The 18,994-nt window shown below is 34.4% G+C and overlaps 1 protein-coding gene across 1 annotated transcript in view; it reads right to left on the reverse strand.

Annotated features, from left to right (window-relative positions):
- The window catches only part of LOC129220334 (poly(A)-specific ribonuclease PARN-like), a 78,656-nt gene that overhangs the window by 15,203 nt on the left and 44,459 nt on the right, over nucleotides 1–18,994 (reverse strand). Inside the window, exon 15 of the mRNA XM_054854737.1 lies at nucleotides 9,842–9,928. Within this exon, the coding sequence (XP_054710712.1) occupies nucleotides 9,842–9,928 (87 nt within the window). The remainder of the gene's footprint in view (nucleotides 1–9,841; nucleotides 9,929–18,994) is intronic.

The raw sequence follows: 18,994 nt of genomic DNA on the forward strand, positions 1-18,994 counted from the left end.
TACTGCTTTAATTTCAGTATTTTTATTGTATTTTATTATATATTTAAGTATTTTTGTGCTTTAAAGTCTTATTTTTGATTAACTTGCTTTCTTAAAGCGTTTTTCTATTCTTTGTAGCTAAGCCTAAAATGTGCTGATTTCTTGTTAAGCCTGAGTGCTCTATTAAGTGTGTAACTTGTTTATTTTAATTTACTGCTTGTATTAGGATTTTGTAATTTTTGTACCTTTTACTTCCAATGCTTTCTAATTCTAATAATTGGTTTTATTTATTCAATTTTGCATTTTTGTATTGACTTTTAAGTGTATCATTTTGAGCTAGAATAAGGGTTATATGCATAATGAAGCAGGTTAAAAGTGGTAAAGGGGACAAGTGGATTTCTTGTGACCTATGTCAGATGTTCTGCTTGTTTAAGGGAAAGGATGAGCCTGAGAAGGATTTCATTTGCACTAACTGTGTTGAACTCTCAGAAATCAGAGTTAGGATGCTTACTTTGAGGGTGAGTTAGCATTAGGCTGTAGGAGTGTAGATGGGGTAAACACTCAGTGGCGGATCACCGCATAGGCGCATGAGGCGATAGCTGGGGCCTCCAGAAAAGCAGGGGGCCTCGGAGCTGCGAACTGGCCTATCCTCAAAACCAAAATTTTTGTTTTGAGAATTTGTCATGGAAAGCTATAATTTTGAGTGGTAAATGTTCAAAACTCATGAAAATTGATATTTAATCATGAATTTTAGGCACGGGCTGATTGCTTCCAATAGGGCCCCCTGAGTCTTAGGGGGCCCCTGGCTTCAGGTGCCTTTGTTTGGATTTTCCCTTGAGTTTGGATTTTCCTTTTTCTTCCCACAATTTCAGCATAAAATTGTCTTTGTAAAATACTCGACAAAATTATTCTGATAAAATGCACAGTTAGTCTTGCCAGCAGGCCCTGCGTACCCGCAAACCACGCAGTGCAGGGGGGGGGGGGACACGACCTGAAAGGGCTCAATGTCCCAAGAAATTGAAAAAATAATAATAAATAAAAATAAAAAAATTAACACTAAGTTCTTATTAACGGTACGAATGTACACACTGCTGACCTCTGGGGAGTGACCCTACAGAGTTTTTGCAGGGGGCCCAAAATTTATACTTCCGGGCCTGCTTGCCAGAAGAACTTTTCCCGTTCCATTGAGTTCTTTGACCACTTACAAGTCGCCTTCGTCTGAGTAAGGAGTATGCATCTTGTTTTAAAAAAGTACTATTGATGTACACATGAAGATACTTGCTTTAATTGGAATAGCCATATAGCTAGCAAGTGTCGAAAGGGGGTAGAATGGGGTGAGACCCCCCCTCTTCTCAAAGAAATGATAACCAGTAGTCATTTTTGTGTCAGTATTATATCAGTCCTCAAATTATACCAATCGTCATTTGAGCGATTATGCGCGAATCGGTGTTTTTCTAAATAAGGGGAGCAGGCAGCAGGATTTACAACATGGGTTGTAAAACTCGACCTCTTTTAATGGTCACTCTTCTTGACTAACAATTATATTCCCTTTCCTTATCTAGAATGCTGAAGGGAGAAGACACAGATCTGTGGGGGGTCCAGCTCGAAGTCGTTTTCACACGCTGGGCACAGCGCACAGCTGTTTTCCTGTGTTTTCTTTTTTTATTTTTTGCTAAATTTCCGACTTTCCCATCAGTAACCAACTCATAACAAGATAGTTTTATGACGTATTTAACTAAATAAGCAGTTTGGAAAAGGCAGAATTTTTTCTTTCTTTCTTTTTTTTTTGGAGGAAGAACGAAGAAGTTATGTCATTTGCTGTTTTGATTCACTCGTGCTCGTGCTTTTGCTCTGTGTCTTCAATCAAAGACAAGACCATCATTCCTTTTGAGATAAGTTAAATATGTTTTAATAACTATTTTATTTTTAGAATTATGCTGCAATCTTGGTGTTAAATGATAAATTTTGAAATAGGCTACAATTAAAGTTGTACAAAGGTATTGCTTTTGAAGAAAAGAATATACTGTTAATTTTTCTTTAAATTATATTTCCATTACAGAGAAAAGAACCATTTGTCAATTCATTACAAATGCGCTTTATAAAATTATTATAAAACTTTTAAATGCCTCTGCTGCGAAAGTAGTTGATTTTGAGTGTTCTCCCTCTTTCACTGGTGCCATTTGTTGTAATATATTTTACAATTTCAACTTCATTAAGATTGATTTACTTATTAAAGACAAACGTTTTATATAAAAACTGTAGTTGCGGCAAACCTAACCTGACAGCGTCGTAATGCTATAATTAAGATCTGCGTAGCTTTCTTAATGCTGCCAGGTTAGTTTCTCCCCAACTATTGAAGTGTTTCAGTTTTATTTTCAGGAGTGTACATCAACATTTGCCATATACTAAAAAGCATGTTTTACTGCTTCAAAAAAAAAAAAAAAAAAATGATGGTAATGATTATATAAAAAATACATAAGGTTTAAGATTTGCTTGAAAACTTCTGAAGAATCAGAATTTTCAAACATTAAAGGAAATTAAATTACGAATTTTGAATTTCAGTATATAAATAATTTCAGGAAAAGTAAAATATGAGAGTAAGAATTTCACTTGGATTTGTTCATAGTTGCGCGCGCGCGAACTCATTATACTTTTCTGATAAACACTAAGTTTATCCTAAGCACAATGTTATTATTTAATTATATGTATCTCATCATTTACAAATTAAAGCTATTTAATTGTAAACTTACTATGCATGTTAGCATGTTCGCGTTGTACTATCCTTTTTGCTTTGACAAGCAATTCTTCCCGCGTACTTCAACTTCAGATGAAAACGTAAACAATGAGTGAATCTGTTTTCGCTTCCCGGCGAATTGAAGGTCAGATGATGTCACTCGTTCTCAGACATTCTAGAAGCTTTTTGCACACGTCTTTTCCGCACGTGTCGAACTTGAGATGACGCGTTATGCTAATTGGGAAAGCAGTATTTATACGCTCGTGTGATATGACTCTTTCTCTTTTTCACTTCTCGCATCTGCGATAGATGTTTTAGTTTGCCAACTTGCAGGTTGCAGTTGGGGGTTTTCGGCTCTTGGCTTTTCAGCCATCGAGATAGCCATTCAGTTTTTAGAATGGATTAATAGGAAGTTAGTTTTCTGATCGGTAGTTAGATGTGATCTAATAGATACTACTAGAACTCGCCGAACTTAGTGTTCGTGATGCATTATTGAAATGTTAGTATTAGAGATCTATGAATAGAGATCATGAAAACATCTTCAATGGAATATTTGGTAATACTTAATAGAATTAGTAAATAGATATAATAGGTCTACAAAGCTCATGATTATACTTTAATTTTGCGTATGGCTTTGAGTTATTGATTCTTCAAGTTACTTTATTATTTTCTCATTTTATCTTTTATAATTGTTAATTGTTTAATAAATCGTTGATATTTTTAAAGAATGACTTTTCGTCACTTAATATAAGATTCTTCATGCAGCAGAAGATAAATTTCTATTTGATAGTTTGACTACTCCAATCGCGTATTACACTTTGCTAATTTAATAACTTTGAATTATCATTATTCTTTGCAAAACTTGGGCTATTCTCTTTCTTGCTTTATGCTGGAGAATTATAGCCCATCAATGGTTATGGTAGCCCAGATTATAGAGTTGGTCAAATACGAGATGAAATATAATGCTGTTGTCTGAAGTCAGATTATCGGAAATTTAATTCCTTTTTCAAGTGTCAAGATTTAAAAGAAGATTAGGAGGAATTTTTTGCAAGATAATTGAACTTTTTGTACAGGTTTATTCAAGATTTGATGAATTTTTTTCAAATTTGAACTTTTTTTCAAGAGATTACCGTTCTTCAAGATTTCTATGATGGTTAGTGACGGGGGGGGGGGGGGGACCGTTCACTAATTTACAAAATGAATCGATGGATCCAAGAGTCGACATCTTTGACTATTTTAGTTAAAATTTAAGAAAAATTTGAAATTTTTTTTGAAAATGGCAGGTCCTACTTACACCATAGAAAAATTGAATAGCAACAACTACACCGAATGGGCGGTAAATGTCAAATTCCTACTTATGGAAAAAGATTGCTGGGATATTGTCATTGGTTCCGAAGAACTTCCCGTAATTTCAAAAGACTCTGACGTCACTAAGCGAGATATCAAAGATTTTCACTACCGCAAGAGACTTGCCCTATCGTTAATTTTTCTTAACATCGAACAAGAATTTAAAAAGATAATTGAAAATATAGAAGAACCTACCTTATCTTGGCGAAAGCTCAAAGATCACTTCTTCCCGGAAAACCGCTGCATTCAGATGCAACTGTACGCAGAGTTAAATAATTGCAAAATAGAATCGGGAGAAAAATTAAACCTATACGCAGCCCGCTTAAGATGCATTTACGAGAAGATAAAAATTGTACACAAAGATTTCCCTGAAGATTTTCTAATTTTTCAATTGTTACAAAACTTACCTATAGAATTTGACCATATAGTACAAACGATATTAATCAGACCAGATGCAACTTTTAAATTTGAAGAAATTATAGTTGATCTAATAGTAGAAGAAGGACGTCTAGCACTTCGTGAAAATTTAAATACTAAATCGGAAATCGCTTATGTTGAAACCAGAATGAGGTTATGTTACTATTGTAAGCAGCCTGGACACTTGAAAAGAGATTGTCCACGACTATATCGGAATTCTTCAGCCCAGAACAAGAAAAGTCAAGGATCCCAGGACAGAACCAATAGAAGAGGACGGAGCCCATATAGGAGGAAACAACATTTTTCAAGGGAGAGGAATCGTTCACCTTCAAGCACCCGATGTGAGTACAAGAACTTTTTTATTTGTGAAGCTAACTTAAACCATGTAGAGGAAAAGCCCTCTGTATGGCTTTTTGATACTGCTGCCAGTGATCATTTTTTTGGAAACAGAGACTGGTTTAGAACTTTTACACCTTTAAAAAATAGCAAAATGGCTGTTGCCATCAAAAATCAGACCTTCCCGATTGAAGGGAAAGGAGATATTAAAGTAAGATTTAGAAAAAGGTCTGTAGTTCTAAAAGATGTTCTGTATTCCCCGCAATTAAGGCGGAATTTGTTATCTGGTACAAAATTCGACAAAGGAGGAGCTAAATTTAAAGGGGGGAATGGTTTTGTGGAAGTTTCTGACAAAGAAGGTCTAATTTTAAAAGCAAAACTTAAGAAGGCTTCTCTGGAGCAAACAAGACATTTATTGCTTTCTTAGGATTTTTATCCTCATCTATATATATAAATGGCTACTTCTGTATGTAAGGATGTCCGGAGTAATCTTCAAAACTACTGGATGGATTTTAACCATTTTTTCACCATAGATAGCTACATTATCGGTAAGCAACTTAGGCTATAATTTATTCCTAAAAAACGTTTAAAAAAGTTCTGATGGAAAATAGTAAATTTCATGTAATTTCCCCATTAAATGATTAAAAATTAAACCCATTGTTACAAAAATTCGTTGCCTTACAACAGCAATATTAATAGTAATCATAATGAAAATTTTGAATCAAGGCTTCTCTTTTGCACACTTAGGGAAACATAGTAGAGAGCTTTTTTTTGTGTGTGTGTGTGCGTGTTTGCGTGTACTTTATTTTTAATTTAAAAAAGTGCATGATTTTTTAATGATCTTTGTTTTTTGTTAGTTCATATTTTGGAAATTCTCCAAATTTTTATATGCTTAAATTTCGTGCTTTTGTTCCTAACTGAATATTATTTTGTTCTTTATACTTATTGCTATTTTACTTTTATGGCTATGGAAGAAGCTCAGTTTTTAATCACGTTAATGCAGTGTGTTTTGAGTTCTTTCATTTAAAATAGAAAATGAATGAAAGTAGCGATACTTTCTCACAATTATTACTGACCCAGGCAACGCGAAGTATACCAGATACAGAGTTGATTGTGAGTTCATCAAAAAATACCTGAAAGTTTCAAAGCGAGAAGGGGGGGGGGGGGTAATCTTTGGCCCCTATTACTTAAGTGCACCTTTGCTATAGCTTTAAATAGTTATGAGTAGTTGATGTGGATCGGGTAAATACCCAGCGGGTAGGTAAATATTTTTTGGGTATTTACCCAAGGCCTGGGTAAATACCCAAAAACTGGGTATTTTATAAAAAATGCAAAAAAGTGAATGAGAATTTTTTTAAAAAATCTAAATATGAAATAATTGGTAAAACTGATACAGTCGGACCTCCATATATCGAAGTAGCAAATTGCCGGAAAAAAATTCGATATATAGAAATTTCGATATATAGAAACGATCTGTTTTTATCACAAAAATCTCCAAAAACATTAAAATTAAAGCTAATTTTCGTGTATGAAACCCAATTTCTAATTTATACGAGCATCGGATTAAACGAAAGTTAAGAATTAAAAAATTAACAGAAATTACATTCTTGCGCTTTCATACATCTTCATTCTTCGGCAATTCAACTTGATGCGCAACTTGATGCGATAGTGAGGGGATTTTCGTTTTGACAATGGAATCGAGAGAAAAGTAAAAAATCATTTTACCCAACTTGAATGATTTTTACTGAAGCTAAAAAGACTAGGAATGATAATCAACAGAGAAAAGGGATAACTTGAAACTGATTTTACAGTGCTACTGATTAAAACTAAGATTTGAAATAAACTTGGGGTAATTTAAGAACTCCAGAACGAAACAACGACCTAGCTACTCACCCCTCAACACCAGATTCCTTTTGAATTTCATAGCAACCTTTAGTGAACATAATTTTCTCCCATAACCTTCATTTTTCATGAGACAAACAGTCTGAAGTGGGAAAAAAATCTACGAATGTCTCGAGAAAAATTTCGATATATAGAGATTTTTTCGATATATAGAAACAAATTTTCTATGTAATGAACATGGAAATGTGCTGGGATTTCGATATATAGAAAATTTCGATATGTGGAAGTTCGATATATGGAGGTCCGACTGTATATACATATGTATTACACAGTTTATAAAAAATTTTATTGAAAGACTTGATGAAATCATGAAAGAAACATATCGTGAACCAAGGAATCTTTCTTTTCAATGTCATAATTGGAGAAGTAAACCAATTCATTATGAACTTCAGGATTTCAAAATCACAATCTAGGTTAGTCATATCCAAAATGAAAAAAAAGGAAGCATGAGGGATGTTTGGAAGAATAAACTGAGAAGTTATTAAGACACTATGGTGTTATTTATTTTATTGATATTTAAGTGATAACATGGAAAATATAGAAACAGTTTTCACATTAATAAGCAAAAAAAAAAGCAAAATTTTCTTTTCTGTTGCCTTGCTCGTTTGCATTTGCTCCCCTGTAGGGTGGGAAGGTAAATATTTTTTTGGGTATTTATCCGAAGACAGGGTAAATCCCCTAGTAATTGCGCATTTTGCAAAAAATATTTAGGTAGTATTAAAAGGTGACTATTTTTTTTAAACATAAACCCTAAAATAAAAGATTAAAAATTTTAAATGTTTATGTATATTATGTGTGTATATATATATATATGTGTGTGATACAGAATACACCTGAACAATTGAACTAAGTTTGGAGGAAATTTCTGCATAAGATATAAGTAAATAAATAGTAATAATAAATTGAGCGACATTTCGTTACATTTTGATGCCATGCAAGGATATATTACTGGGTTATGAAAGACTAGGACCTTAAAAAATTGATGTTTGCTTTTTTTTTGTAACCAGTTAAGCTTTTTTCTTTTTGTAGAATGGCTTTTTATATCTGAAATTTGGCTATCAACATTGATTAGGCATACAAACACATTTAATGTGAATTAATATATATCATCATAGATATATGTCATATCATATTAGATTGCTAAGCTGTTTCACACAATAATTCTTTAAATATGTGATCAAAATACAATTTTTGGGCACAAATTTATTGTTTTGTACATGGTTGATTGTATATATACATAATGAAATACATACAGAAAAGTATTTTAGTTGAATATAAAATTTTGAAATAAATACCCGGGTATTTACCCATTTTGGGTATTTACCTGGGTATATACCCTGGGTATTTTACCCCTAAAAATAAATACCCGGGTATTTTACATCACTAGTTATGAGTCAAAACATTGTGTGTACATTTAATTAAATTTTTTCTGACGTTGGATTACTGATTTTTTGAATTTTCAGCACAAAGGTATTTATTCGTTATTTAATGAATATATCTTCTGAATCAAATGTACTTGTTTACTTATTTTCAAATGCATATATGAATAGGTTTTGGGAAATCAAGAACAGTGTTCAATTCTTGACATTGTACATAGCAGAAGGCCACAGGGATTAGTTTCATAGGCTATATGTTAAGACACTACTGTTTAATAGTACACGAATTCCCCTATTTCTGTGTTCTATTGCCTCATTGATTATCTTCATTTTCTAAAACCTTCAGAAAATTAAGATAAATTTTAAAAATTTCATAATCAAATTTTTTGGAGGAAACAAAATTTGATGCAATCGAATTGAGATTTTTGAGTGGGCGTGGGAAAATTAAGACTGTGTAAGTCTGCTATGACAGAATATAAAATATAAGAAGAGGTGAAAATAATGGTAAGATCAAATTTCGTGATGTCGAAGCAGTGAAATCTCATTGCAAAAGAAGGCTGGCAGCTGCTACAGAAGTGGATGAAATAGTATTTTAAAACTCGGACTTGTTTTTGAGATCGTTTAATTTTCCAGTTTTAATATGCAACACTGTTGTTAAATCACTGAAGATTTTTAATGTTCTTTTAGCTACTGTTATTTTGTTTGCCATGGACCTTTTTTCATGACTTTAAATAAATTTCCATGACTTTTAACATAAATATTGATTTTCCATGACTTTTCCAGGTCTGAAATGTGTTAATTTTTTTCCCATGACTTTCCAGGATTTCCATGACCCGTACGAACTCTGAAATTTTAAACCTTGGTGAGTGACTGGTTTTTGAAACGAACACTTCAACTAGAAAACCCATAATTTTGGAATATGTTACTTAAAAAAAACCTAAAATTCTGAGTAAGCCCCAGAAATGTCCCCCCCCCCCCCCGATAGACACAAAATGTAAATATTTTTGAAGAAGATCTAATAAAATCTCAAAGGTATCAAAAGAGGGTTTTGGAAAAAAAAATCAATAATAAAAATTTTTATGTTTTTTTCTCTCTGTTTCTTTTTTTTTTCTGAAGAAGGAGAAGACTATTTTTAGCTTCAAAAGTTTTATTTTGAACAGATCAGTGATGGCGTGATGCACTTTTCACTCCAGGGTTCCCTGTACCTACCGTTAATTGTGATTTAACCAGTTGGATGAGACTCTGGAGACAGCTCTGATTTTTTGATCCAGACGGAAAACCGAGCAATCCCTGGTCCAGCACTCTGCAGAGTTATTGCTTCACTTAGTGGATTTTGAGGCCATGAGCATATTTAAGATTGCGTGATGCAGTGGATGTTTATAGTTTTGTTTTTTAATCAAAAGGCAAGGTCATATTCAAAGCATTTAGCTTTTTATTGATGTATAAAGAAATTTTATTGATGTATACCGAAAGTGAAACATAATACAAGACAAATATCACAAAAGGCTTTTTAATGTCTTCCTTTTTCTTTCTTTTTCGATTAAGAAACATTTAAGTTTAACTTTGCAATTTTACTTCGCAACTATCTCAGATTTTACAATCAAAAATATATTTACACAAAAACATTTTCAAGTAACAAACAGCATGGAAAAAAAGAAAAAAAGTCAAAAAAAAATCAACAAGGAAAAAAAATGCAGTAAGCTGATAGTTTTAAAGGTGATTAGCAGTAAATAGTTTTTATTTTACTTACCAAATGGCAGGAAGAGCTCAACAAGATCTACTGTTTTCCATTGTGGTGGGAAACTAACATAAAACACATTCGCTCGATCAGGTTCAGCTATTGAGTAATAAAGATTTCTTTTTAATATAAACTTTATTTTATGGCTGCATTTGCATATAAATATTTATACAAGGAAAAAAAAACAAATTTACAGAAATGACTGCAATATTTAAAACAAACTCTATTTTTTTTAAATTGAAAATTTAATACGTAAATTTTATTTGTAATGCACTGAACGAGTGAACATAGACCCATTTTACATTTAAGAGGGGTTTTCAAAAGGTAAGGTAACAAGCATTCTGACGGAAGTGCAGATTCTCTGTGTGAATAAAATCACATTGAAGATAACAATGATGATCAGAGCTTTCAAACAGTAATGGTGGATTGAGCTGGGTGTCCACTAACGAGACAAAATATTAGTTAGAAGATGGTTGCGTTGACGGAAACATGTCCCCCCCAATGAAACAAAAAGTGATAAGATTTTTGCGTCGGGAGGTATTGGCACCTTCTTTACAGTCCTGACTTTGCGCCAAGGTATTTTCTTTGGACCTTAAAAGAAACACCTTTTTAAATTGATTTATTAATCCCTCCTCTTAAAACGGAAAAAATATTAATGCTAAGTTACTGTGTGAAATCAATCAATAAAAAGGAAACAACTTGCACACATATCGTCAGCACCATGCTAAACTTACAAATGTGAAAATTGGCACTAGTCAGGAGAGCCAACATAATATCCCCCCCCCCCCCCAATGCATTTAGTGATTTTCAATGCTTTATTTTTAAAGATAACTTTAAGTGTAAAACTAATGCTTAAAGTTGTTATAACCAGTAGGTATCCCTATTTTAGCATCACAGCAAATCATCGAATTTGAAAAACACCATTCACGATTTTTCACATTTGTTAAATGCATGGTGCGGATGATATGTTCCCATAATACACTGGTGTGCAAAAATTAAGGACAAGACGGTTTTTTTCAATATAACTTTGTACAAAAGCTTTCCAAATCAACACATTTAATACCGTAAGATCCCCAATACGTAAGGACATGTGTAATGTAAGAAACACTTACTAAAAGAGAAATCAGAGGGATAAAAAGAAGCTTTATTGAAAAAGTAGCATGGAGCGCAATGCGACTGAAGGCCGAAACATCCCTGTGATGGGTGTCCAGCAAGAAACAACCAGTCTTTAGTAGGGGATATGATCTCCCCCGACTGCTAAGCAGGTTTCACAGCGTCTGCCCATGCTGAGAATGAGGGTGTCAATGACTTGTTGAGGCATTGCTGCCCATTCCTCTTGCAGCGCCAATCGAAGCTCCCGAATCGTTACTGGTGGTAAGGTACGAGCTGCCAAGCATCTGCCTAGAAAATCCCATACATGCTCGATGGGATTGAGATCCGGAGATCGTGCCGGCCAATGCATACGTTCAATATCCTCACTCTCTAAGAGCTGTTCGGCAGCTACTGTGCGATGACATGGTGCATTGTCGTCCATGAAAAGGAACTGCGAACCCATAGCGCCTCTAAAAAGACGCACATATGGAAGAAGAATCTCGTTACAATAACGGGTCCCGCTGACTGAACCTGCATCGTAGATGTGAAGGTCTGTACGACTACCAAGCATGATGCCTCCCCAAACGAGAACACCGCGACCTCCATACCTGTCCCTTTCAATGATGTTCGAGGGATGATTGCAGCTTCCCCGCTCTCTCCAGATGAGAATCGCAACTCAGACTGAATCTGCTCTCATCTGTAAAGAGTACAGGTCCCCATTCATTGTCTCTCCAATTCCGGTGTTCCCGGCACCACAGAGAACGCCTTCTCCGATGGACAGGCGTTAGAGGTACACTCTGTATAGGGCGTTCGTGCAAACAAAACACCACCGTTCAGTCTTCTGGCTACGGTAAAACGCGATATCGGTCGTCCAGTCGCCTGTGTCGTGTGTCTAGCGATTTCTCCCGCTGTCTGCCGCCTATTTCTTCTGGCCTGTAAGACAACATACCGGTCATCTGCGGGTGTGGTTCCTCGTGGACGACCACTACTGAACCCCCGGATAGCTGTTCCTGTAGTTTGAAATTGTCTCCAAAGTCGTGAAACAATGCTGTGAGCAATTACGAACTCTACAGCCACACTTGTCACACTGCGGCCTTCCTCCAACTTACCAATGATTCGACCTCGGGTAAAAGCATCCAGATGTCGTCTAACAGATTGATTATTCGATATTTCTCGCTGAGGCAGCAACTCGGTGTGATTTTAACTGCTATACGGCGTGCAATCTCTTTGCTAGAAATACTGATCTTACACCGACAACATGCTTTATACTACTCAGACACTCCCCCATCACGTCTGCCTGCATATCTGCTCATGTGCTACCGTACATCACCTTACTTAATCTCCTGATTGGTCTTTCTGTCCGCTCTGCCTCTTCGTTCAGCTAATATGCTAGTTTTTCGACTTCGTCCTTAATTTTTGCACACCAGTGTAGTCCAGTCAACAGATACATTTTACCTACCAAAAAATGGGGTCAAAGATTTTTTTTAAAATTTGTACATATTGATGCCGACATGGAAAAACCAAGTTATCCAATACGAAATACCCCAGGAGAACTTTTGGGGACCGAAAAACCTCAAAAATTTATGACTTTTTTTGTTTTTTCCAAAATATCTCCAAAATGGTTCAACTTAGGAAAAAGTATCAAATACAAAGTTTAAAGAACATTAAATTTCCTACAACTTTCGTATTTACAACTTTTTGTAGCACAAATAACAAGTTTGCTATAGCTCTTTGAAAATAGGCAGTTTTCCTCCACTCCGCAAAAAAAAGCATTCACATCGAAAACAAGGTGTCATAATTATTAGAACTCGAATAGAACCTTTAGTTTCAGAGAGTTTATCGACATTTTGAGTTTCCTGCCCCTTCCCCACTGCTCATGGACTAACATTTCTGGTCTGACAGATGTAGTCTTCATCAGACTCCAATAACAGATGATATATTGCAGTTTGTAACTAGACTACACATTATATACATTCATTTGAGGCATTTAATTCGTATATTCTAGTCTAATTATTACAAAAAAAGATGCGATCTTTAAATATTAATGTGAAGGAATGAATATGAGGCAGCTAATAAGCAAACAATCAACACAATCATGTATCCTATGTTCATACAATAATAATAATAATAAAGCCTCTCCCACTGCTCATGAACTAATATTTCTGGTCTTATAGAGGTAGTCTTCATCAGATTCCAATAATATTTGATTTATATTTTAATTTGTAATTTAATTACATAATCTACACATTCATTTAAAGCACATAATTCGTACCATCTATTCTAACTCTTACAAGCGAACATGCAATAGTTGAATATAAAATGTGAATGAATAAATATTAGGGTGCTAAGAAGCAAACAATAGACACAATAATGCACAAATGAAGGTACAATAGTAATACGTAATGAACACTTTGAAAAAATTCTGCAGAAACTGACTTTTTAAATCATGAGAAACCCATAAGAATTACCTTTCAAAATGAAAATCCAACTGTAGAAGTTTAATACGTACATCTAAATTACAGGGAGATTCATTCGACCTTAAAGCAAATAGAGAAAAGACAACAAAACACGTTGTTTATCTTCTTCGAAGCCGTTTTGAAGGCCCAGGTTCTCCTTGTTCAGAATCTGTAGGGGGTAGAATGAAGCTGTGGCCTTGAATTGTTCATCTCCTTGTTGCGGTAATTCCAAAAGCTTCTGGAACAAATCATCTTCTGCAGTCTCATCCAAAGATGAAATTTGTGCAACATTTTCACAATTTATGCCACTGCAGTGTTTGCACATGCTGGAGCATTTCAAATCTACCTTGCAACAAGAACAGGTTCTAGTAAAATTTTTCTCGCAGGTACAATAAGATAATCTTCAAAAGAATCTGAGGAGCTGAATCTCTTTTTAAGTCAACAGGCAATAGACCTTGCATTCTGCGTTCCCAACCCCATTTCCCTAGATCAATTATGTTGCCCAACCAACTTAGAATTTGCTGGTAGCACCGATATGAGTGATATTGTCCAGCATTTTTCACGCTGGAGATTTATCGCAAGATTTAATTTAGCCCTGTATACTAGTTTTATAAAAAGATTAAATCGCAAAGTATCCAAAGATAGGTTCAAATACTTTACGTCACCTGTGTATAATATTTTCAAAATATTTCCTCCAGCTGCAGCTACGGCATCATGATAACTGATTGGATCCATAAATACTTCAATAGCTTCCGAAATTTCAGGAGTTTTTTTTTTTTTTTTTGACTATGTTGCACAACTTAATTTTGCCTTGGCCAAAGATTGCCAATGTCATATCACACCCGCTAAACACATAGGTAAAAAGAATATTGCTGGGGTCAAACTTAAAGGATTTAATGGGAAAAAAAATCACAAGTGTTCCCTCTTCCAAGTTTTAAAAAGAACAAGTTGCTGAAAGGCTGTCCTAAAGCTGTCATCAGTACCAACAGATCTATATCCTCTCGCCCACTATAACAACCTTTTAAATTTCCTTCACCTTTGAAAGAGCAGTAAGTCGGCATCTTCTTGAGCCTGCTTGGCATCAATGCCACCCTCTTCGAAATACGTCTTAAGAAGTTGGATAAGACGATTCTTGTTGTTATAATTTGCCAGAAATCTTCCTTGGGGAATTTAGCTTACCAAGTTAGGTTCAACCATTACTTCAAGGGAAGAGATTGATTGCTCATTGATATAGCATTTGTGACAGACAGTGTGAATTGTCACTTCTCTTAAGTCCTTAAAAAATCGCTGATGTTCTTCATTTTGACGTTTTGTGCTGCATCTCTGAAGATTTTCTATTCCCTTCTCCTTCACAATCCTTATAATGCCTTCGTTTAAACTGATTTCGCAAATAAAAAAAACCATCTTGGTCAGGCGTAGTCATTTCTACAAAAAAAAATTGTAATACAGAACACGCAGAATGATAAAACATACTCTTGCTCGAAATCTGAAGTGACCAATATGCATAGCTATTGAGTTGATACATCGCATTTGGAGAAAAAAAAAAAGGGATAGAATGGGGGTGTTTTGTTTATGTTAAAGGGAACAGAGGCTGATTTACCCTCAGCTGCGAAAGACAAATCATTTCCAAGGTTTCTCCTTTTTTCCTTCGTTATCCGATACGCCTTTACGCATCGTATAGTATGTTAGCTGAGGGGTTCAGAAAAAGTGTGACTTTCAAGAAGTTGTAACTTGCTTGCTTTTCATGCTACAAAAATGTTGTAATGACAAAAGTTGAAGGAAATTTAATCTTCAACATTTACATTCGAAGTTTTTTCTAATTTTAACCATGTTTGAGATATTTTGGAAATACCACAAAAAGTCACAAATTTTTGGGGGTTTTCGGCCCCCAAAACTTCTCCCGAGGTCTTTTGTGTTGGATAACTTCGTTTTTTCATATTGGCATTAGTATATATGTTACGGCTAAAGTAAGAATAGCGGGTAAACCTAGCTTTAACCGGTTAAAGCGGGTATTAGCAGCGCTTAGCGGTTAAAGCATGAAGAGCTTCTAATGTTTCCTCCTTTAACCGGCTAGCACTGGGTATAACCAACCCGAGTCAGTTAAAGTCCGAAGTGTTCTCAATGCTTCCGCTTTTAGCCGGCTTATACCGGGTCTTACCGAGTCATGAGCAAATTCAGAACATTTTTGCGACGCAGTTCGTTCGTAATGCATATGTGTATTTGCTTCTGCAGACAGAGTTAAAAAATGGAGATCGAAAGTATGTTCAAATCAAGTTTCTACGGGAAATTCGAAAAGATTCTTTCTTCTAAGGAAAGTAATAATACCTTTTATATGAACAATGTACAATATAATCAGTTTATTGAAGACGTGAAAGAAGCTAAGCAATCTGCCAAAAGAACAACAATGCATTATCATCGTTTGAAGCGCTTCGACATATGTAATGTTGGTGGCATTGATAAACTAATAGCTCCTGTTTCTACAACGGACCCTGTAATTAAATATTACTCTCTTACTCTCTGTGTATCCGGTCAGGCCATGACCGCGGAACATTTAAACGGGTGCGCTGCCCTTAGTGATTTTAGTTCCATTGTTGAAAAGTATTGGAGAGCACGTGCCCTAATGGCATAAATGCTATTTTTAGTGTGTGGCATTTGCAAAATAAATATATTATATATCGTGCTACGACAACGTGCTTCCAATCCTGAGCCGTTCAGCGCATCTGTCGACTCCATCTTGGCTTCTTGGCAATGTAATTTGGAGCAAACTCCCTTAAGGTTATTTATTATCGGGCTGAATATATATGTACATATTTTAAAAATGGCTACCAAAAGTATCTACCCTTTTTTTCTGTGATTCTGGTAGCCAGGTTTCCATTTAAATGGAGGCATTTGGTCTGTCACAATATGAAACTGCCCTAGGAGGTTTATTTGACCGTGATTGTTCAAGCCAAATGAATTCTCATGAAATCTTTAACGTGCGTCATAATCATACGACATGGACAATGAATGTTTTCTGCATCTTTAATCAAGACTGTTTTTGAAAATATGTTGTTTATAAAATGTTAAATAACTTTTAATCATTTTGTAATTAATTTTCCTTATCATTTATGTTTTTGAAAGTAACAACATTTTCCCTTCAAAATTGTACTTAAAAAAATTATTTATATGTTTTTCTTCAAATTGCAATCAACCTTAATTATGTACACAAAATGTTGATTTTGATGGTGTTACTGTATTTTGTCAGAATTTCAATCAAGTCAGCTGTTGTTCTGGGTTTCTTAGTTGGATGGCGTTGGAAAGTCACTCCACATCTCCCACCAAAACTGAGAAGGTCTTGTTAATATTCGGGAGAGAAGTGGGGGAGTTGTCTTCAGTTTTCTTAAAAAGATGCAGACTAGAGCCGTGTTTGAATCCGCGCCTTTGGCATAAAAGGACAACGCCTTACCACTATGCTCCTCTGTCAATCACCAGAGTTGCATATGAGGCGAAAAAGTACCATAATTTAGCTCTCCTAGAGTTGTCTAATTTAATGCTATTTTTATACACACGTAAAAGGGTGTCATTTTGCACTGACATCGAAAAGCATATATATATATATACATATATATATATATATATATATATATATATATATATATATATATATAAAATTAAGCAAACAGAATTACAAAAATTAAACAAATTATAAATAACAAATGATGATAAAAAGGAAAAATGCAAACAGCTATTAAGTAGGAATAGAAAAAGAGCTCTGGATTCACTCTTTTTCTATTCCTACTTAATAGCTGTTTGCATTTTTCCTTTTTATCATCATTTGTTATTTATAATTTGTTTATTTTTTGTAATTCTGTTTGCTTAATTTTATATTTACTTGGCTTTTTAGTTTTGCTGCGTTGCGCATCTATGGGCTATTGGTGTGGTCTTTTCAATATTTTTCACTTTTATTATATATATATATATATATATATATATATATATATATATATATATATATATATATATATATATATATATATATATACATATATATATATATATATATATATATATATATATATATATATATAACAGTGTTATAACAAGCGTCCATTGTGCAGTGGTTGGTTGAAAATCTCGCAAAACCAGAAAACAACCCAAATTGAAATCTTATCGGCAAGTTTATTATGTGCTCTGGTATTAGCTATATTTCGCTAGATGGTAAATTTTTTGGGAAAAATTCTCTTTGAAGAAATATAGATAATTGGAACGCAAGAAATGACAAAATATCGAAGAGGAGGCTCTTATGTATTTCTGTTTGGTGGATTTAAAAATGTAAAAAGTCATTCCGAGCAGTCTAGTCGCTAAACAGGGTATTTTTGTTGCATATTTAAATTACCCCTCATCACGCCAAAATATGGCATAACCTTAAAAGAGGTAACTTTTTCAGGTTTTATGTATCATCACTTTACTGAAAATGAAAAGACATTAAAGGTAACAAGAGATAAGAAAGAGATATAAAGAAGAGAGAAGAAAAACGAAAGATCTGACATCTTCTTGACCTGACCATTTCCGATTTTAATAAAATTTTGCATAAAGGACACATGCGACAAGAGAGTAAGTAATCTTACCAATTTTTATTTATTATCACTATGCTCCTCTGTCAATCACCAGAGTTGCATATTAGGCGAAAAAGTACCATAATTTAGCTCTCCTAGAGTTGTCTAATTTAATGCTATTTTTATACACACGTAAAAGGCTGTCATTTTGCAACGACATCGAAAAGCATACATACATACATATATATATATATATATGTTACGGCTAAAGTAAGAATAGCGGGTAAGCCTAGCTTTAACTGGTTAAAGCGGGTATTAGCAACGCTTTGCGGTTAAAGCACGAAGAGCTTCTAATGTTTCCCCCTTTAACTGGTTAAAACTGGGTATAACCAACCTGAGTCGGTTAAAGTCTGAAGTGTTCTCAACGCTTCCGCTTTTAGCCGGCTTATACCGGGTCTTACCAATTCGTGAGCAAATTCAGAACATTTTTGCGACGCAGTTCATTCGTAATGCATATGTGTATCTGCTTCTGCAGACAGAGTTAAAAAATGGAGATCGAAAGTATGTTCAAATCAAGTTTCTATGGGAAATTCGAAAAGATTCTTTCTTCTAAAGAAGGTAATACTTTTTATATGAACAATGTACAACATAATCAGTTTATTGAAGACGTGAAAGAAGCTAAGCAATCTGCCAAAAGAACAACGATGCATTATCGTTGTTTGAAGCGCTTCGATATATGTAATGTTGGTGACATTGATAAACTAATAGCTCCTGTTTCTACAACGGACCCTGTAATTAAATATTACGTACGAAATGAAGATATGTTTGACATTCTTCATAAAATACATGTCTCCATCGGACATGGTGGAAGAAATAGAATGGTGAACGAAGCTCAACAAAAATACAAAAATGTCACTCAGGAAGCTGTAATGTTATATCTTCAGCTGTGCAAGTCGTGCCAAATGAAGTTAAAATCTGTTAAAAAAGGTGTTGTGATCAAATCTATTTTATCAAATGAAATGAATAGTCATTGCCAAGTAGATTTGATTCACATGCAGACTAATCCTGATGGCAATTATAAA

This window comes from Uloborus diversus, chromosome 4 (genome assembly GCF_026930045.1).
Source record: "Uloborus diversus isolate 005 chromosome 4, Udiv.v.3.1, whole genome shotgun sequence".
NCBI lineage: Eukaryota > Metazoa > Arthropoda > Arachnida > Araneae > Uloboridae > Uloborus > Uloborus diversus.